At 38.5% G+C, this 22888-nt stretch overlaps 1 protein-coding gene across 1 annotated transcript in view; it reads left to right on the top strand.

The window, feature by feature from the left end:
* The window catches only part of SESN3 (sestrin 3), an 83352-nt gene that overhangs the window by 35745 nt on the left and 24719 nt on the right, over positions 1-22888 (top strand). The window contains exons 2-4 of the mRNA XM_036074968.2: positions 17730-17795; positions 20425-20622; positions 22125-22307. Of these exons, the coding sequence (XP_035930861.1) occupies positions 17730-17795; positions 20425-20622; positions 22125-22307 (447 nt within the window). The remainder of the gene's footprint in view (positions 1-17729; positions 17796-20424; positions 20623-22124; positions 22308-22888) is intronic.

The following is a 22888-nucleotide window of genomic DNA, read 5'->3' as shown; positions in this document are numbered from 1 at the left end:
GTTAAATTTCAAGTATTTGTCATCTGATTTTGCTAATGGTGTTTTTGTAGTGTGTGAAAGGGGTGTGTGTGTGTGTGTCTGTATGTGGTTGAATTACCAATTTTTTTTATTGTTTCCGGATATTGAGTTATAATTACGAATGTTCCATTGGTTTGTGAATCTGTTCATATGCCAACACAACTCTTAATTATAGAAATATATTTTACTATATGGTAGGGGTATTATAGTAACATATTTTACTATATGGTAGGGGTAGCACCCCTCCTAAATTGTGCTTTTTCTACAGGGTGTTCTTGATCGTTTGTATATACTTTATCGATTGAAAGTTTATTTCACAAATAAGAAAATGAACACTTCCATAGAAGTTCTATGACCTTGTAGTAATGAGAAAAACAAAACATCATAATTGTTCTAAGAGCTTCTTAATACTTTGTCTTAATATGAAGGTGAAATGTGGCAATCTTTTTGCAAATGACTGAAACCACTTATAAAGATACATAATTGAAAGAGAGAGCCCAGTGCATTGGAAACATGTATTTCAGTCAGTGTTTCCCAAAGTGTGGTCTGTGGACCTTCAGGCCTTGGCACGAATCAAAGCAGTGGCATCACACTGTACTGGTGACCACCGTTTTCCTCACCACCCTGTGTTCACAGTAAAAAGGTCAGTTTCACTCAAGAATATTCTTTTTTTTTTTATTAAAGATTTTATTTATTTAATTGACAGAGACAGCGAGAAAGGGAACAGAAGCAGGGGAAGCGGGAGAGGGAGAAGCAGGCTTCCTGCCGAGCAGGGAGCCCGATGCGGGGCTCGATCCCAGGACCCTGAGATCATGACATGAGCCGAAGGTAGACGCTTAACCTAATGAGCCACCCAGGCGCCACCCACTCAAGAATATTCTTGATGAGACAGTAGAGATTATGCATTTTATTAAATCTCGGCCGCTGAATACTTATCTTTTAAGTCTCTGTTTCAAAGTAGAGAATATGCACAAAGCTCTTCTGCACGCCGCGGTATGGTGGCTGTCTCCAGACAGAGCAGATGTGTGACTGAGTTGTGAGCCAAGCTCGTCATTTTATTGATCACCATTTGTACGGGAAAGAATGACTGATGGTTACTCAGACCGGGGTATCTGGCAGACATTTTCACAAAAACTAACCAAGTGAGCCTGCCATTTTAAGGAAAACAACTGACAGGACTTAATTGCCAATGATAAAATTTGAGCTTTCATGAGAAAAGAATTTTTGAAAACTGGTATCCTCTACCATGAGCTTGACCACTTCTCAGTACTTAGAGATGCCTCTGATGTGATGAGTGGTGGTATTTAACAAATTTTATTTTTAATATTATATTATATGTATCACTATTTTAAAAAACCTGCAAAGCTCAAGGAGCCAATACTTTCTAAATGACCAGTGGTTAACATTACAAAATCATATGTGGGTAAATGATCGATTTAATACAAGTACAAGATAAGCCAATGGATTTTAATGCATCAGAGTAAGAAGTTTATTGATAAGGCTTCAGATTCCACATTGCAACAAACTTATAAAAGCTACCATTTGTCCAGTTTAGTGGAGTACCAAAGAATGTGCAAAATTATGTGAAAAGGCTATTAAAATATACTTCCCTTTTCCAATTATATCTTTGTGAGGCCAGATTTTATTCATGTTGTGCAATCACTACAACAGATAGCAGCATTTTGAATTGCAGACGCAAATACAAGACTCCAGTTCTTTTTAATTAAGCCAGATATTTGCACAAATGTAAAATAATGCTCCTCTTCTCGGTGATTTTTTGCTATTGTCTATAGTTCCCAAAAAATTCATTTGTGTTAACATGTAATGGGTTTATTCTTTTTTTACTTTTCTTTTTTTTACAGATTTTATTTATTTATTTGAGAGAGAGAGTGAAAGAGAGAGAGAGCACGAGAGCAGGGTCAGGGGCAGAGGGAGAAGCAGGCTCCCCACTGAGCAGGGAGCCCAATGCCGGACTGGATGCTGGGACTCCAGGATCATGACCCGAGCCAAAGGCAGATGCTTAACCAACTGAGCCACCACCCACGTGTCCCTGTTTTTACTTTTAAATGAATAAGTACTTCAAAATGTTCTTTGGTTTCATTTCTCAAATGTAATTATGGATAGATAGTACTTACATAAAAGCTTTTGGGGTTGATAATTTTTGGTATGAAGAGGTCCTGATATCAAAAAAGTTTGTGAACCATCCATTTAAATGAGCATAACGGGTGCCTGCGTGGCTCCATCCGTTGAGTGTCTGACTCTTGGTTTCGGCTCAGGTCATGATCTCCCGGTTGGGGAGTCTGCTTGAGATTCGCCCTCTCCCTTTTCCCCTCCCCCCCAACTCACACATGTGCTCTCTGTCTCTCTCTAAACTAAATAAACAAATGAGCATAAATAAAAGAACAAAAAATAAATAAATAATAATAATACAAATAAATAATAATATAAATATAATATAAAAATATATATAATAAATAAATAATAAAAAATGAGCATAGCAACTCATGGTTTTAATTCTAATTACAATAGGTTTTAAATTTACCTGTGTATATTAAAGCACAATTTTGTATTTCTCTGTTTATAGACTTAGGGGTTGATACCATAGGACAGAAATGAAGTTAATGGGAATGAACCATCAGATTCTGATTATTTTATTATTCAGATCAGATTTTCTATTCCAGGCAAAAATTAAAATACAACTGTTCTTTTCAAAGCTAAACAAAAACTTCTGTTTTTCTTTTAAATTTCATTACAACTGAAGTTGAATATAATTCGATGTAAAAGCAAACATACTTTAATTTGCTCAGCTGTTGTGTTCCTGGGAGGCTGTGTGAAAGGTACTTTCTCAATTTAAATTAGAACATAAGTTTCTTGTTATTTTTGACTAAGTGTGTAAAGCAGTATTGGTTTTCAAGTGGCTAAAATGCTTACATTTTGTAAATCTCTAGAAATCAATTGTATTTAATGCTTTCCTCCTGATTCCTCTAAGCTAAGCAAGTGATTTGTATTTTGTTAATCATTGTGTTTTGAAAGATCTGGAAACTGTCCTGGCATCCTTTGTTCCATTAGAATAACCTAAAGGCCTTTTGATTTTGTTACAACCTAGGCTGTAGATGCTGAGTTTAGAAGTTTGATTTAAAACTATGTTTCCCTGGGGTGCCTGGGTGTCCCAGTCAGTTAAGCGTCTGACTCTTGGTTTCGGCTCAGGTCTTGATCTCAGGGCTCCGTGCTCAGACTCTCTCTCCTTCTTTTTTCCCTCTCCCTCTCTCAGACTTCAGACACTCCCTCTCCCTCTGCCCCTTTCCCTTGCGTGTTCTCTCTCTCTCTCAAATAAGTAAATCTTTAAAAAACAAAACTAGGTTTCCCTCATATACCAAGGGAACTACATTCACAGCATATTTTTTTGTTTCTTCAACACTAGTCCTATCGACCATGTACTATTATCAGAATATTATGTAACTGTAATGGTCTCTAATGGGAGTCTTAACTTTCTAAAACTCCCATTTTTAATTTCTTTTAATCTAATTAGGACCTAATTTTAATAGTAAAACGTTCTAAAATCAAGAAGAGTTTTTATTATTACACAATACAAAACTTTAAACATTGTAGAGAAGTAAAGCCCTTCTCTTAATACTTTTGTGGGACTTGGAGAGAGATCCTGTAATTGGTAGGAGAAAAGTATATTGTCTGTGGTAGTTATTATGGACTCGCATTATCTCAGATACAAAAAGTAATAGTTCTCTTCTCATTGTCTTGGGCTTGAGCCCAAAATTTTAATAGCATGTTCAGCTAGTGTATTTCTTAGTTCTGCATCTCTTAAAAAAAAGTGCTCAACACTGAAAAGCTTATATAGGAGCGTTTATTGTTCAAGATTAGTGTCACAGCATGTAATAATATTATTACTGACTTCTAGAAAATATTACAAATTATGGGAAATGTAAGGTATTATTTGTTTTATCAATATAAGAATATAAACAGGAAAAAGTGTCACAAAGGAAACCCAGGGGGCACAAGGAAGGTAATGGATTGATGTCCAGGACTATGTTTATTAGTTTAACTTACTGTTGTTTCTCAATAAGAATACAGAGAATGGCCTCAAGTCCACAGGATGCTCTTAACCTGTTGAAGGAAGAGAAAAATCTGTACCAGACTCCTGTCTCCTTAGTTCAGTTCAACAAATATACGAGTACCCTATAATTTTCATGTTGCTGTGCTGTAATACATAGATACTGTATCAGAAATTGATCCTGCTCTTTAAGGAGCTTATTTATTATTTGAAAGGAGTGATAAGATAATGATATATGTTAATAGTTATAAGAGAGAGAAACACAATTGTGAATCTTAAGAAGAGTAAGTTTAAATTCATAGCAGGTCTTGGGAATAGGTAGGAGTGTGAGGGGAGACCAAAGGAGATGATATTTGAGCTGGGTCTTAAAGGAGGAATGGGTAGAATTTCAATAGACATAAAAAAGGGAAAGCAGAGTCTCAGGAAGCACTGGTTCAAATATATCTAAATTCTGCAGAATATGGAAAAGACCTGTCATATTAGAACTACCAATTTTTAGGGGCACCTGGGTGGCTCAGTCGGCTAAGCGTCTGCCTTCGGCTCAGGTCATGATCTCAGGGTCCTGGGATGGAGCCCCATGTCGGGATCCCTGCTCAGCCGGCGGGGGGGCGGTCTGCTTCTCCCTCTTCCTCTGCCCCTCCCCACCCCCCAGCTCTCTTGCTCTCCCTCTGTCAAATAAATAAATAAAATATTTAAAAAAAAAAAACTACCGACTTTTTAATTATAGGTGAAACTAACGTGATAGATTTATGCTACTTTGTGACATTGCATGGAAAGTGGAAAAGGATGTGTGTTCTTTGCTGCTTGCCTCTGGATGGCCTTGGACATGAACATGATTTTATTTTATTATTTTTTTAAAAGATTTTATTTATTTATTTGACAGAGACACAACAAGGAGGGAACACAAGCAGGGGGAGTGGGGGAGGAAGAAGCAGGCTTCCCGCTGAGCAGGGAGCCCCGTGTGGGGCTCGATCCCAGGAACCTGGGACCATGACCTGAGCCGAAGGCAGACGCTTAACGACTGAGCCACCCAGGCGCCCCGTGAGCATGATTTTAGATTTACTTCCAGTTTAAAGGATTAGTTAGTAGTATGATGCTACTCATGTAGTTTAAAGACTATCCCAGCTCCATATTTTATTTTATTTTATTTTACTTTATTTTATTTTATTTTGAGAGAGAAAGAGAGAGAATCCTAAGTAGGCTCCACACCCAGCACGGAGCCTGACATGGGGCTCGATCTCACAACCCTGAGATCATGACCTGAGCAGAAATCAAGAATCGGATGCTTAACCGGCTGAGCCACCCAGGCATCCCTCCCATATTTGTTTTCAATATTTCTAGCTTTATAAGTCGGCGTCAGTCTGTGGTCGTACGGGGTGCTGGTGGTCCTTTTGTTTTTACAAGTTTGCAATTTCATAGTCTGTATAAAAATAGAAAAACTTGCCTGCACTTTGCATGGAGTTCACCATGTGTTCTAATGAATAAAATTTAAGAGATTTTTGTTACTAGCCAAGGGAAAGCTCATTTAAATTCAGCTACACTGCAGTGCAAATTTAACTCATTAGCTACCCTTTGCTATCTAGATATACGTGTTTAATTATTTTACTGATGGGATGAGGCCCATTCATCTCTGTGTACTTGACTGCATCTACTACAGCAATATTATTACTGATTTCTGCTAGATAATAGTCCTACTCAGTAGGTGAGTTTGTCTATCTTTAGGCCCACTGTTGGTAAAACAAATTTACCAAATGGTCCCTACCAAATGGCACACCAAGGTTTTTTGTTTTTTTAGTGAGGGTTGCTTAATCATGATGTCTCATTTCTTGGAACTCATTTTTTGAAAAATGAAATAGAAAAAAAATACTGTTATTCAAATGATCATTACATAAAACTTTCAAAAATGGACCAGATGTTTGCCTCACACTGTAGAATGTATTAAGTTGGAATACTCAAAGATGAACAAGGCACTATCCAGGCCCACCTGGAGCTAACAGCTTAGCAGGGGAATGAGAAGGTAAAGAAATCACTAAAATACACTGGATGGGGGCGCCTGGGTGGCTCAGTCACTGGTTAAGCATCTGCCTTTGGCTCAGGTCATGCTCTCAGGGTCAATCTCCATGTTGGGCCCCCTGCTCAGCAGGGAGTCTGCTTCTCCCTCTCCCTCTGCTCCTCCCCACCCCTAAATAAATAAATAAAATCTTTACAAAAAGTACACTGGTTAAGTGCATTGCTTTTGGTGGAAGTGTTTTGAGATTTCAAGTTAAAATTTTAGCCAGTATGTGTTGGTAAAGAATCACTGAAATTTACAGTTAACAAGGTCTTTGCCTTGTTCTTCAAGTGACTCTACCCAGGGTTGGAGCTATTAGTGACAGAGGGACTTGATAGGCTTCGTTTTTCTAAGTCTGTTAAAAGGAGTCCACTCCTGGTCTCAGGCCCTGAAAATGAGGCAGGATCTCCCACCTCTGAAGGGGAATTTTGAGTGCTCTTTGGACTATCAATGCATTTCTGCCACTCGCTGTGATGCCTGGTTGGGGTCCTGATACCCAGCGGTTCTTTGCACACCCTAGCTCCAAGTAATAGGAGAGACTTGGGTGGGATTCGAAAGATTCCCAATCTTGGTGCTATTGCCATTTTCTGCTACCAGATCTTTTCTCACAAAATGACCTGAGATCTCAGTTATTATAATATCATGCAGGTCAATACGTATTTTAATCTAGTGTAGGAGAAGTCACAACTTCGTTAAATTGTCTTTTAGGCCATTTGGGTGGTGGGAACATAATGTATATTCCAGATCATTACAGAAATTTAAATTTGAGTTTACTGTAAAATTGACCAGTCTGTTACCATTAATCTTCAAGCCTGTTCTTTCCTCATTTAGGTAGTGATAGTTTTTGATCTTTGTGTTCCTTTCCATTTGCCCTTTTTCCTCTGAAATATGTAATGTCATCCATTTCTCTAAACCCAGTCATTATCCCTGAAAGTGTCTGCCAAGGAACAAAAAGATGTCATCAGCATTATCTCATAGCATAGAGCCCCCTACCCATCTCTGCCCTTCCTGCAGTGGTTTGTGCCAAAGTGAAACACCTGTAAAGAATAGAAGGCGACTCAGCAACTGAAATGTACTATTTGTGTTGATCATTGCAGTTGACTTTCTTATTATAGTCACACTTAAAAATTTTGTTTGGGGCACTTGTTTGGTGTGGAAGATGTTTTGTCGCTGTTGTGTTACAAAAACAAATGTTGAAGGTATTAAATTGCCTTCTCGAGATTTATTTATTTATTTCTTATTTTGTTTTAAGTAGGCTCCACACCCAACATGGGGCTTGAACTCATGACCCTGAGATTAAGAGTCACATGGTCTACCAACTGAGCCAGCCGGGCGCCCCCTCAGGCTATCTTTAAAAAGCTATGGGATCAGGGGTGCCTGGGTGGCTCAGTCATGAAGCATCTGCCTTTGGCTCAGGTCATGATCCCAGGGTCCTGGGATCGAGCCCCGCATCGGGCTCCCTGCTCCACAAGAAGCCTGCTTCTCCCTCTCCCACTCCCCCTGCTTGTGTTCCCTCTCTCGCTGTGTCTCTCTTTGTCAAATAAATAAAATCTTTAAAAATAATAATAAAATAAAAGCTATGGGATCAGTGTGCGCTTGGAGTCAAATTTATGTTTTGCCGTAATTTTTATATGTTGAAGATTTTAAAAACCTCTACGTGTCTCTGGGTAAAGTTAATTATACATATTACTCGATATTTCTCTCCTAAAGAGAGAAATTCACAAGTAGTTTTTACATTTTAATAAATAGAATGTGCGTGTGTTTTGCTTTCCCATGATAAATGGGTGAGATACATGAAAATGAAATTTAATAATTTGGAAGTATTTAGGAGCAGGAGGTGCAGCACTTTAATTCTCCAGGGTAGTCAGCTTTTTAGGGCCAAGTAATTTGTTGATTACCCCTAAAAACTCATAATTTTAAGAACTCCTGACTTCCAAGTATCTGAATTTTCTATTGGGATTAATTTATATAAAGTTATCTGGTAAATTGCTTAGCTGTTACAGGTCAAAAGAAGAAGCAGTTTTCTAAATATAATCTTCATCCTTTCAGTGTTTTGTTTTCTAGCAGATAATGACTTAATAGGCATAATCTCCATTGATGAATTTCAAGCATAACTTCTTTCAGCAATAATAACATATCTGAAAAAAGAAACTTTCCTCATGGTAGCATTCTTGACCTTACAACCCTTGTAAAACTTAAAACACATAACTGAGAGTCTCGGTTCCTATTTTATAGCTAGTTTTCTTGATTGAAATTACGGAATTTTGTGGAAAAAATTTAAACAAATACTGTGACTGCTGTCTAAGACCTTTGAAAACAAAGCCCAGTTAAATTTACTATTGTTTAAAGTTTCTTCAAATTTTCTATGTCCTTTTATTTTTTAACACTAAAGTCAACATTTTAGAGACTGTTCTATTTACATAGTGATTTGAACATTGTCATCAAATTAAGTCTGAAGAATGGTGTCTTCCAACTTTACTGCCATTATAGTTGCTGGTTTCCCAGTTTTAGTAGGCAAATCAATTTTTATTTTATTTCTATAGTTACTTTTTTAAAAAAGATTTATTTATTTATTTGAGAGAGAGAAAGCGTGAGTGGTGGAGGGAGGGGCAGAGGGAAGGGAGAGAGAGAATCTCAAGCTGACTCCCTGCTGAGCGTGGAGCCCAATGTGGGGCTCGATCCCAGGACCCTGAGATCATGACCTGAGCCAAAATCAAGAGTTGGCTGCTTAACCGACTGAGCCACCAAGGTGCCCCTAAAGTTACATGTTTATTACACTTTTGTTCATTCCTGAAATTTTAACCATTTTATATCTTTGCATCATCCCAATTGCTAAAATCAGGACTAAGCGGTGCTACGGAGCAATACTGTACCGTAGACGCTTTGGCGATGATTAGAAAAATCCTCGATTTCCATTGTGCAGCATGACACTCACTAGCCACTTGTGACTGTTGTACACCCTCAAATGTGACAAATGCAATTTGGGCAGTACATTTTTAACTTTATTTAAGGTTAACTTAAATTGAAATAACCACATGTGACTATTGTAATGGACAATGCAGCTAAAAAAACTCAAGGGCTAGCTTTGGGAATTTAGATTTTCTTCCATTTTTTAAAAATTTTTTGTTTTTCTAAGTAATCTGTGCACCCAGCTTGGGGCTCTATCTCACAACCCTGGGATCAAGAATCACATGCTCCACCAACTGAGCCAGCCGGGCGCCCTGGGATTTTAGATTTTCATAGAAACAAAACAAGACCATTGTACAAGAATCGCTAGTATGATCAAAGCCATTTGTTTCTGCAGAATAAGATATCAGTTTATACTTAAAAAGAGGAAAATATGGCAGTATTACTCCTCAAAATTAATTAGAAAAATAAAACTAAGACCTCATTTTGTATTATTCTTTGCATTTTTTATGTGTTATCTTCCCCCACAAGAGGGAAAGCTAAGACATTGAATTGACATTAATTTCAGTTGTGAGAGGAAACTATTTCTCAACTCTTATGGCTGAGGAGGGTCTGTGGAGAGGATGGGAAAAGGCAGTTACAGGATTTGGCAGTTGTTTGAATGCACGCTCCTAGGATGAAGAGACAAAGATAACTCTCCATTGGAGCCAAGGCTACTGGTGCGTGCGGTGATTTTACGACTCAGACAGGAAAGTCAGAAGGGACAGTGAGTTTGATTTGGAAGATTTTTTTTTTAAGATTTCATTTATTTATTTGAGAGAGAGTACAAGCGGGGGGAGGGGCAGAGGGAGAGGGAGAAGCAGGAACACCCCCCCCCCCCGCCCCGCCCAGGCCGTTGAGCAGGGAGCCCCATGTGGGGCTCGATCCCAGGACCCTGAGATCATGACCGGAGCCAAAATCAGATGCCCCAGAAGATTGGTTTTAAACATGTTGATTTTAAGGTGCAGGTATTACAAGCAGATGACGTCGCAGGCAGCTCAGAATGGTCCACAGCCAGCCTGCAGGGCCAAGAAGAGCTAGCTCTGAGCTAGTAACAAGATTCAGGAATCAGTTGCCTGGCTTGCTCATTTTCAGTTCACATGCGCTTCCCCCCACCCCACCCCCACCCCCCTGCAACAGGGCCTATCACACAACTCAGTAAATTTGGCTTTATGGAAAGAAGATGTAAGCCCTGGAAGAGAATGCTCACTTGAGCGAATGAATATTAATGAAAGAAATGCAGGGGATGTTCAGTTAAAGTGTACAAGTGGTCAAAGACTCAGTAGGATGGGTGGTCCAGTGTTACAGAGGCAACCAAGGGTGGAGTTGCCCGGCAGACAGAAAATAGTTCGAGGAGGCAGGAAGGCTGGTGATTATGTAAGGAGCATCTCAGCTGGGATCTGAAGAGTATGCTTACATAAAAAGCACAAAGTAGTGGTTGCCAAGGGCTGGGGGGTGAGGGAAATGTGGAGTTGTTGTTCAATGGGTATAAGGTTTCAGTTATGCAAGATAAAAAAGTCCTAGACATCTGTTGTACAACACTGTACTTATAGTGAGCAATTCTGTACTGTACTCTTGATTTGTTAAGACAGTAGGTCTCATGTTATGTGCTTTTTACCATAATTTTTTAAAAGGGAGAAAAAGGTTTTCTTTTCCTGGAGACTGTCATAAGAACAGAAATTGAGACAGGGATTCTTAGAACTGGCTGATTTTGTGTTTGTTTGTTTTTCCTGAATTGCCCTTATCTGGATTTACTCTTAATTTGGTTGAGAGCATTTCTGCAATTACATTAAAATGCTTGGTTATGGGATTGAGTAGGTGTGATCATCAAACTGATAACTCTGCAGAGAAATCATTTATCATTTCAAAAAGGCATTAAAATGCGAAAGATGTGATTTAAAAAAAAATTAAATGAAGAGTCTAGAGCAGTGCTATTTGCTAGAACCTTCTGCATTGGCGCAGGGGAATGTCTGCACTGTCCCTCACAGTAGCAATGGGCGCATGTGGTGGTTGAGCACATGAAATGGGACTAGCATGGTTGAGGAACTGTACTTTTAGCTTTATTTAATTTTAATTAATTTAAATGTCACCACATGTGACTGATGGCTACCGTACAAGGCAACAGAGGTCTAGAGACTTCAGAAAAGTTAATCAGGGTGTGAATGAGGTAGCAACTCAGTCCTGGGCATTTTGAATTTGAAATAAAAGCTGAGGAAATGTGTTACAGGGTATGACAGGAGACCGGAACTTCAGCTTAGGGTTTGAAAATGAATCTTTGGGATATGGTGCCATCCTCTTTCTTTTGGGTTTGACCTTATCAACTTTAAAAAAGTACAGAGACAGAAAGTAGGTGGTGGGGGGCGGGGAGAATTAGAAAAAGGAGTTCACAGTAGAATTTATGAGCTGCCTTGATCATTTTTGAAATTTTGTTTTTCACCTTCTTGTAAATACACAAAGCAGCTAACTGAGACAATAGTAAAATCCTCACCAGAAAAGGTGCTCCTTACACAGAAGCAGGAACTAGGCTGATCATTTCAGTAGTGGTGCCATTTTAAAAACATAACTGAAGGGGCGCCTGGGTGGCTCAGATGGTTAAGCGTCTGCCTTCGGCTCAGGTCATGATCACAGGGTCCTGGGATCAAGTCCCTCATGGGGCTCCCTGCTAGGCGGGGAGCCTGCTTCTCCCTCTGCCTCTGCCTGCCTCTCTCTCTCTCTCTCTGACTTTCATGAATAAATAAATAAAACATTAAAAAAAATAAAAACATAACTGAAGAAGGATACATGATGGCAAAACTTAAAAATGATGTTAGTTTTCAGGGATGCCAGGGTGGCTCCATTGGTTAAGCGTGTGACTCTTGGTTTCAGCTCAGGTCATGATCTCAGGGTTGTGAGATCGAGCCCCGCCTCGGGCTCCACGCTCAGTGCAGGGTTCGCTTGTCCCTCTCTCTCTGCCCCTCCACACACTCGTGCTCTCTCTCTCTAAAATAAATAAAAATCTTTTTAAAAAATGATGTTAGTTTTCCCTTCCCTTCAGTGTTTGAGCAGCTCTCTTAGGTCAGGCCACATCATTTCTCCCTGGGACTATTGCAGTAACTGCCCAACTGGGGTGTTTCTGTTGGTTTCTGTTAGTCCCAGGCCCAGGGGCTACATCACCCCCAGAATTGTATTATTAAAAAACTGTATTATTTAAAATATTGTAGTATTGTTATTAATTGTATTACACATCTCTATGTAAGAAACTTTACCTCAGATATGTATATCATGAAAAGTTTCAATCACATTTTTGGATGCTGTTTTTCACATTTGAAGTGAATGAGTTAAGTGGGCATTTTCTCAGCTGATGAAAATAAAATTGGTGTAACATTTTTGTTAGCACCTTTGCAGTTTGCAACAAGAACTTTAAAGATATGTATGACCTAAAACCCAGGAAATCCACATCTGGGGTTCTTCCTAAAGAACCTATCCTGAATACCACGGTCTGCCCTCAAATCACTTTTTACAAAGATACTCACCATAGCATTATTTTATAATAATGAAAACTGGACATAACTTTAATGTTCAACAAAAGGGGAATGACTGAGCAAGTGGTAACTGTTACAATGTCTTCCCACATCACCTTGTGTATGTATCTGCCCTGGGATATGTCATATGCAGGGTGGTTGGTTGTATGCATTTCTGCCAGGCTAATCCTTATTTGTGTCTGGCACATTGTAGATGCTCAATGAATGTTTGCTGACTAAATGAGCAAATGAATGTTGACACAAATGAAATTGAGTTTCGGTTGCTTCTTATCAATTGGTTAAAATGAAGAGATGTTACATTCTTTGCAGTGCAACAGCCTGCAGTTCCATTTGTAATGAAGACGTATTTCAGATTTAAACATCCGTTCCAGAAAAATATTTTTGTAAGCAGAATAACAAGTTCAAGCATGTAAAGGTAAATTCAGTTGATAAATGTATCAAAGAGTGATTTTTGTAAACAAATCATATTTGTAATAAATCATTCTTTGTCTCCCGAAGTCCCTTCGTATGCTTTTAGTTTCTCTCTCCCTATCTTTTCTCTGAATTTTATGTATTTTATATAAACAAAAACCTCCACTTACCTTCCCATTGGCATTTTTTCTCCTCAAACCTGTGGTAGGTCCTCACAATCAGTTTCTCTTAACTGCTTTATTCATTTGAAATGATTCATCATCAAGGAAATTGCTTTTCACATATGACTGCATTAGGCTATATGATATAGAGAGTATTTGAAATGTTGTTTCCTATAACTCACAGAGACTAGTAGAGGGAAGAAATCTGTTATTTTCTTTTAAATTATTTTTCTGGGTAAAACAAGATGGTGGTTGATGTAGACAGGAAATGCCAATATTAGAAATTCTAAATTACTCCTTTTTACATGGAGTCTTCTAGTATATTTGACCAGCAGGTTAAGATATATTTGTCATCACTTTATAAATACAACCTAAATGCCTGGTCCTTTCTGAAACCTGAGCAGGTTTAGATTATCATTATTCACTGTATTTATTCCGATAGAATTCTGAAAATTGATGGAGATTGTGTGCCATGCTCACGAGGGCGGGGACCCCCCCTGTTTTGCTTGCTCTGTATCTTCTGAGTCTATCACAGTATCTGATCAGGTTCTCAAAAAAATCATTGAATGCCTGGCTGCCTACTTTTGTCCGTTTGTTTTGTAACTGCTGCTCACTGAAGTAAGGGATTGGAATAACTGTTTTGTGTTTGGTAGGCTCTTTGATTTTAAGGAACAAAAAAGACTCCGGTTACCTTATGGAGAGAGAAAGAGGGAAGGATGGAAGGGAGGAAAAGACACAGGAGAGCCCATGATTAGACTGGACTTCTTCTAGGGACTCCATAGAAACGCTAGTGCTTTTCCCCTTAGAAGCAGATAGACATTGGGGAGGGTATGTGCTATGGTGAGCACTGTGAATTGTGCAAGACTGTTGAATCACAGATCTGTACCTCTGAAACAAATAATACATTATATGTTTTAAAAAAAAAGAAGAAGAAGAAGAAGATAGCAGGAAGGGAAGAATGAAGGGGGGGAAATCGGAGGGGGAGACGAACCATGAGAGACTATGGACTCTGAAAAACAAACTGAGGGTTCTAGAGGGGAGGGGGGTGGGAGGATGGATTAGTCTGGTGATGGGTATTAAAGAGGGCACGTTCTGCATGGAGCACTGGGTGTTATACGCAAACAATGAATCGTGGAACACTACATCAAAACTAATGATGTATGTATGGTGATTAACATAACATAATAATAAAAATATATATATATTTAAAAAAAAGAAGCAGATATCTGTTGTTGCCTATTCTAATGCTTCTTTATTGTGTTCTCTGCCTCTGCTTCTGAGTGCTATGTTGTTGCTCTTTGTCAGAGTGCATTACTTGCATATACTTCTAGTAACTCTAGAATCTTAACTGGTCCAACAAATTACCCTCAGTTGTGTTTGGGCATAACTTTTGCATCAAGGTACCCGTAGGCTGCAGATCAATTTCTATGTTGATTGGTCTAGTCAGCTATGGCTGGGAGACAAAGTCACATGAAATAGATACTGCCAACGTTCGATAAGGAACCATTTAGAGTCACTTCCTCGGTTTAGAAGTTTCCTGAGGAGGGCTTGGTGGCACCTAAACCTTAGTACACTCTTTTCCAGTAGACTTCTGTTCTCATGTTATGTTCTTCAGTTTCCCACGCAGTCTTTATAATCTCTGTAAACCATGGCCTAGTCCCTATTGTGTTTTTATTGAAGTATAATTGACAAACATTACATTAGTTTCAGGTGCACCACATAATGATTCGACATTTGTATACATTGCAAAATGATCACCACCGTAAGCCTAGTTACCGTCTGTCACCCTACACAGTTACACATTTTTTGGTCTTGTGATGAGAACTTTTAAGATTTACTTTCTTAGCAACTTTCAAATTTGCTATACAATATTATTGACCATGCTGTACATCACATCCCTGTGACTTAACTTATTTTATAACTGGAAGTTAGTACCTTTTTATCCCCTTCACCAATTTGCCCATCTCTCCACCCTTCTCCGCTCTGGCAACCACCAATCTATTTTCTCTCTCTAGGAGTTTGGTTTGGTTTTGTGCGTTCATTTGTTTTATCACTTGGATTCCACATGTAAGTGAAATCATACAGTATTTACGTCACTTAGCATAATACCCTCAAGGTCTGTCTGTGTTGTCGCAAATGGAAAGATTTCTTTCTCTTTTATGGCTGAGGAGTAATCAATCCATTGTATATATACAGTATACCACGTCTTCTTTATCCATTCATCCATTCGTGAATAGGTTATTTCCATATCTTGATTATTACAAATAATGCTGCAATAAACATAGAGGTGTATATATTTTTTCTAATTAGTATTTTCATTTTCTTGAGATAAATATCCAGAAGGAGAATGGTTGGATCATATGGTAGTTCTATTTTTAATTTTTTGAGGACCCTCCATCCTGTCTTCCACCAGTTTGCATTCTCTCTGACGCACGAGGGTTCCTTGTTCTCCACATCCTTGTCAACACTTGTTGTTTCTTGTGTTTTTGAGTTTAGCCATTCTGACAGGTGTGAGGTGATATCTCATTGTGGTTTTGATTTGCATTTCCCTGATGATGAGTGGTGATGAGCATCTTGTCATGTGTCTGTTGGGCATCTGAATGTCTTCTCTGGAAAAATGTCTATTCAGATCCTCTGCCCATTTTTTAAATTGAATTTTTTTTTGCTTTTGAATTTTATGAGTTCTTTATGTATTTTGGATATTAACCCCTTATCAGGTATATGATTTGCAAATATCTTCTCCCATTCAGTAGGTTGCCTTATTATTTTGTTGATGGTTTCCTTCACTGTGCAGAAGCTTTTTAGTTTGACGTAGCCCCACTTGTTTATTTTTGCTTTTGTTGCCTTTGCCTTTGCCTTTGGAGTCAGATCCAAAAAAAATATCGCTGAGAGTGATGTCAAGGAGCTTACCGCTTATGTTTTCTTTTAGGAGTTATATGGTTTCTGGTCTTACATCCAAGTCTTTAATCCATTTTGAGTCAATTTTTGTGTATGGTGTAAGCATAGTCCCTGTTTTTATGTTACGGTTTTAGAGGGCTTCTTTTTGAGAACTTTAGAATATTACTTTTAATATAGAACATTAAGTGGCCATTTCTCCTCTCTCTCCTCCTGGCCAAGGAGGACTTCAGAGCCTTAAGAGCCTCCCTCTGATTATTCCCACTTTTCAACATGCCTGCAGAGAAGGAAGTTTTTACCTGATTGGAATGTTTGCGGCTTTATAGATATCACACTTAAATGGGGTTACCAAGATATTTTTTAATTAAAAAATTTAACAAAAAATTTAAAAACTTCAAAAAAATCTAACACTCAAACATACCATTGGCAATCTCCCAGTTCATATTAAATAGAGTAGCAAGTGGAACAATATGCATTGCTGTATTCTCCATTTCTTACATTAAGTTAACCTCTACTTCTCCAAGTTTTACATTTTTCTTACTTAAAGCTTCAAAACTTTATATTAGATATGTTTATTCCTATTTTATTCCGGAAAAAACCCACAGGTCAGGTCATTGCTTTGGGGAGTTGCATGGAATCCTCTGAACTCAGCCTTTCCTGGAGCTTTCCGGTTGAGGTCTAACAGTGCACTAGTATACTATTAGATATGATTTTATTATAGAGATTGACAGTTTCAGTCATGTCAACTATGGGCTAAAAATCTCTGAGGATGTAGAAGATGATTGAGGGAAATGAAATTTTGGAAGCCTACTGTGTATCCAGAACTGGAGTAGGCACTTGCCCCATTATCTTTTCTTTTTTTAGTTTTTATTTTAATTCCAGTTAGTTAACATACAGTGTTATATTAGTTTCAGGCCTACAATATAGTGATTCAACAATTCTGTACATCACATGGTGCTCATCACAAGTGCCCTCCTTCATCCCCATCCCCTATTTCACCCATCCCTCCACCCACCTCCCCTCTGGTAACCATCAGTTTGTTCTCTACAGTTAAGAGTCTGTTTCTTGATTCGTCTCTCTCTCTCTCTCATCTTTTTCCCTTTGCTTGTTTGTTTTGTTTCTTAAATTTCACATATGAGTGAAATCATATGGTGTTTGTCTTCCTCTGATTGACTTATTTAGCTTAGCATTATACTCTCTAACTCCATCCATGTTGTTGCAAATGGCAAAATTTCATTCTTTTTTATGGCGGAGTAATATCCCATTGTGTATGTATACACCACATCTTCTTTATCCGTTTATCAATCGATGGACACTTGGGCAACTTCCATATCTTGGCTATAGTAAATAATGGTGCTGTAAACATAGGGGTGCATGTATCCCTTTGAATTAATGTTCTTGTATTCTTTGGGTAAATGCCTAGTTGTGTGATTGCTGGATCATAAGGTAGTTCTATTTTTAACTTTTTGAGGAACTTGCCCCATTATCTTATTCACACATTAGCCGTATGGATTTTCTGTGATCTGAGACCTGTCCCTTATTTTGATTTTACATAATTCTATTTATGCTGTTTGTTTTAGTACCTCAGCAATAAATTTGCACCAATTTAACTTTTCCTAGAACATCATCATTAACACATAAAACTTTTCTTTTGAAAACAGGATAAAAGAATCAGAGTATCTCAACCCTTGACAAGAGGACCAAGTGCCTTTATTCCAGAGAAGGAAGTAAGTTTATCTGTCTTAAAATACATTAAGTGTGATACAAAAAAATAACTGAATTGTTATCAAAGAATATCTCCATTTTTAATATGGAAGTAAGCCTGTGTTTTGCTTTTGTTCCTTATTTATATGTCAGAGAACCACAGAGATATTTCCTTTTGAACTTCACTTAGAAGTTTGTGTATTTAGTAATCTACCTTCTTATTTTAGAGTTAGTTATACTGCAAGGTTAGAAAAAAGTAAATTTTACCATATTTGATTTCAAATATAACTTCTCTGAACAAAGCTGCTAACAGTAATAAAATTTTTTTTAAAATAAAGTTTAGTATTAACCCAAAGGTTTTTAAACCTTTAAAAACCAAGGTTTTAGGTTTTTAAATGGCCTCATGGTGATCATAGGTTTCATAAATGTTAAGAAAATATATTTTGAAATGAAAAAATGAGTTTCCCAGCTAAACCTATTAAGCAAAACGTGCCATTACATCATTAGTTGTTACTCTTTTGTTTACTTGTTTGTTTTGGTTCTAAGTCTCTTGGACAGAATGTCAATAGAATCTGTATAGTCTATACCTTTGGTGAGGGTGGCAAGGCAAGATGTTAACTGCAAGAAAGAGGTCATAAAATGTAATGCAAAAGAAATGATAATCAATAGAAGATTTGGGCCCCTTTTGTGGGTATACATCTTTATGAAAGATCACAGCAGATGTGCAGGACTTCCTAGATTCCTAGATGCCTCTCAGATAGACATTTGGGCTAAGAAAAGTTTAAGAACCACTAAACTGAGGAGTTTTTCTCTGCTGGAAGGAGTTTTTCCCTTTTGAATACGATTGTATATCCTGATTCACCATTTACTGCAAAGACATTTATCTTAAAGCACCAGCATTATTCCTCTGTTGTTCCGAGAGTAGTCGACAAAGGTATACAAAGCAACTGCTATGTGCCAGGCATTGTCTTAAAAGAAAGGGTGAATAGAATTCGAAGAATATGTTCCAGGTCCCTGCCAGAGTCAGTAGTCCTTCATCTTCATTTCGCTTTTTGAGTGACCTGACCATCTGAACGGAAAGGTTGAAGGAATGTTAACAGTAACGGCTCTAGCTGATCTAGGTGGTGGCCAGTCATTAGAGAAATGGTTGTGTTTGTGCCCATTTTCCCCGGCAGTGTAGGGACCACTCTTGGCCGAGTGATTACCTCATATACATAATGACTTCCTGAAGCACAGTCTTTTTCACAGTATATATTTGAAGGTAAGCTGGTTTGCAGAAACCACTACTGTTTTCAGGACGTCTTGCATCTGTTAACGTCTTTGGCGCCAGTCCGTTAAACAAAAGAAACGGCTCTGGAGAAAACAAAACAAGACCAACAAATATTCTGTGTTTAATTACATGTGGTTGATCCGGATCTTACTGTTTTTAACATCACTTGGTCCCTGTAGTTGACAAAATGGGGGGAAATGGGCAAATGAAACTGTACTTGGCTTTATAACTAGCTGAACTGAAATTGCTTTTTTACGCCATTGTAATTAACATTTCCTCACAGTTCACACTTTCCAAACATCCTATTTCCTTTGGGATTACATTTTCCTCGGTCGGTAGTGCCTTTGTGTAATTTTTGCTTATTTTTCAGAAGAGACTGTGAAGGCAGCCTTAAAGAGTAAACAGAGTTTCTAATAGCAGTATGGATCTTTGGGAAGACCATTAGTCTGGACTTTAGAAAATCTAGATTCTAGACCAGGCTCTGTGGTTAACTAGATGCATGAGCTCGAATTTAATTTTGAATCTGAAATAAGAAATGTATTCTTAAGTCTAGAATTCTAATTCGAAAATATCAATAAATAATGAACTGAGCTTAGAAATATTCATCTCATGTCCATTAATTCCCACAGAGCTGGGTCCTTCTACAAGGTGCTAATAAAGCTCTTAACACCTTCAGAGCCAATTCTTGGTGTGATGCCCAAGCTGTCATTGTGTATAAAGCTATGGATAAGAATCTGTTTTTGAGAAAGCTATTTTGATTCCCTGGGATGGAGGATGTCCATTTTAATAACTAACGTTGGTTTTAGTAATTAATACAATAGGCTGAAAATAGGAATGACAGTATTCGAGTGTCCTTATTAATTTTTCAATTAACACGTTCCTACAAATTATCGTATTTTCCTTTGTCCCTAAGAAGACTTTCAGAAAGCTTTTCATTTTATGTTGAACAAAAACAAAGCGAAAGATCGGACTGAAAATACTTAAGATAATGTGAGTATCTTCATAGGCTGTTGAGATAAAATTGTAAGTCTGGAAATCAAATGCCACCGCTTTGCCGCTGCACAAATCGGCGTAGTAATGACCAGGCAAGTGGGCCCTGAAAATTGTGCCTTATGTGCCTGGCACAGCAGATGGAAGCTGCTTCCCTCCGGTTTCAGAGCTGTGTGTTTGACGATCTGACATTTGTTGTTTAATAAATTGTGGTCCCAGAGCCAAGAATGAGCGGCGCCTTCTTTTTTATTTCCGTTTCTGGTATGAGCAACGGCACAATTTCAGGGTCTGCTCATATCAAAAGAACATTTGTTTGCTTCAAGAGTGCATCATGTATGGAAGCAAAAGAACCACTGCTCCTCAGTAATCATTGTGTGTTTCTCCATTGCAAGGTTGTCCAAGCAAACACGGTGGATGAGCGTACTAACTTTCTCGTGGAAGAATACTCTACATCCGGTCGGCTGGACAACATCACGCAGGTCATGAGTTTGCACGCTCAGTACCTGGAGTCTTTCCTGCGGAGCCAGTTCTATATGCTGCGCATGGACGGCCCCCTTCCTCTACCACACAGGCACTACATCGCAATAATGGTGCGCCCGCTGGCCGGCTGCCTCGGTTCCCCGACCTCGCCCTCACCCACTCCTCCTCCCCGCTCCGAGTGTGTGTGTGTGTGTGTGTGTGTGTGTGTGTGTGTGTGTGTCGAGCCAAGGATAATTTTCTAGAAATAAGACTTGAAGAAGCCCGTGGCCTTTCGGATACCCCGTGTCTTGGATACATTTTGAGTACTTTACACATCTTAAAGGACTCACTGTTTCTCCTTGAATTTTCAGTTTATTCTCTTACGGTTAATGACGCTTGTAGGGTCCAAAGGAATATCCCTAACATCCCACAAGTTTTATTTTGGCTCTTGATGCCTTGTCTTTATTGCTTATATAAAACAGGTTGGTTGTGACATCTGATTTAGTCATTTTCTACATGAAGAATATCACTAATTTGGCCAGATGAGAGGAAAGTTATCCATCAGTACCAGTGGAGAAAAATTCTTAAATGAATCATAACCCCGCTCAGTATAGTATTTGATGCAAACTGGGTGAACTAGTTAATGTTTTGGTGGGGGTGGGGAGAGAATTATAAATCGGGATGAGAAAGGTGGAAGGGAACAGTGTCACAGTTGGACTGTTACTGGAGAAACAGACGAAGGACCTGCTCCAAGTGCCCTGTGTTGGGACAGTTTAGAACAGCTGGGCTTGCAGAGCTAGCCCGCAGTGAGCAGGTTCGTTTTTCCTAAGTTTAATTTGATTTTCTTGTTTATGCTCTCACCGAAGTTTTAAACAACAACAAGGAAAGGGCAGCGCTCTGTGTTTTCTCGACTGACGAACACGATCAAGACTGTAATTCCAGCTCACAGTTTTGATGACAGTGAGGCCCAAGGCAGCCTTAGAATGATCACAAACTGAGAGATAAGCAAGATACGGAAAAGAATGAGTAAACAATACTGTTTTCCTGAGAAGCAGTCCCAGGGAAAGGAGCGGTGAAAAGTCTGTTTTGCATGGATTTCCCAAACTGTCAGTGTCAAGGCTGGTTTTGACTGCACAGGAAGGAAGGGGTCAGCGAGCTTCAGTCTCATCTCAGTAGGGTGATGCGCCCAGATAAGACTGAAATCACAGTTATCTTAGAGGGGGTAAGAGGAGCACCCAAATTAGCATGCGTTCTGAATGGGTAGAAGTTAGTGAGATTTTATTGCGTTTTAAATAGAACATAGTTTATATCATTTACCATCATGAAATGGACATGTATGTTCTTGACATAACCAGAAAGTGGATTCTAGGTTAATCCATACCCACTTCTGGCTGAGGGGGTAATTGCCTACAGGTGACAGTTATTTGCTTATACAAATATCAGCTACATGTATTGATTCAAGAATCTATGGCATATTGTATGATAGAAGTTGGAGGAGGAGCAGGAATCTGGAAGAAAAGAAGTATTGGTTATTGAAATTATTAAACTCCAAATAAATTATTATTGGTTTAGAACTAGTAGGATCCGACCTCTACCACGATTGTTGTCTCAACTGACTCTTCTTGTGTTTTAGGCTGCAGCTAGACATCAATGTTCCTACCTAATAAACATGCATGTGGATGAATTTTTAAAGACAGGAGGTATTGCTGAGTGGTTGAATGGTTTGGAATATGTACCGCAAAGACTGAAAAATCTTAATGAAATAAACAAGCTGCTAGCACACCGACCCTGGCTGATCACGAAAGAGCACATTCAGGTACTGAGTGCTGTTTGGAAATGACAAAGAAGTTCACTCATGATTCTAGCCAAGAGTTCATTTTTCTTTTCTTTCTTTCTTTTTTCTTTTTCTTCCTTTCCTTTTTCTTTTTTTTTTGCTTAAGACTTAATTTTAACTACTTGCATATTAGAAACTTAAAACATAGGCTATCAGTATATAGAAGAGATAAATGTAGAAAGTCTGTGGGTTTAATTTAGGTACAAATGAATATTCCTCTTTAGGTAATCAGTAATGAGCTACCCGGGTGCTTTAGTGAATGGCTATGAGAAAAGTTGATTTCTATTTTCAAGCAGGAGGCAGACAAAGAAAATAAACTGCACAATGGGCTACCTGGGTTCTCATGCCCATGACCTTGAGTAAATTAACTTCTGTGGGTCTCAGTAGTTACCCCCTCTATAAAATGAGGGGCCTACATTAAATGAGTTTCAAGCTCTTTTCTAGTTCTAACACTTAATAATTTTAAGATTTGCAAATTACAGTTTTGCAAATAAAAAGCCATGTGCCAACTGGTGTGAACACTTGAATGCCTCTGGAAGCTAGAGCTCAGATGAGAAACAGAG

Source organism: Halichoerus grypus, chromosome 11 (assembly GCF_964656455.1).
Source record: "Halichoerus grypus chromosome 11, mHalGry1.hap1.1, whole genome shotgun sequence".
NCBI classification, from domain to species: Eukaryota; Metazoa; Chordata; class Mammalia; order Carnivora; family Phocidae; genus Halichoerus; species Halichoerus grypus.
The sequence above is the reverse complement of the archived record's forward strand: the minus strand, read 5'-3'. Positions and strand labels throughout refer to the sequence as shown.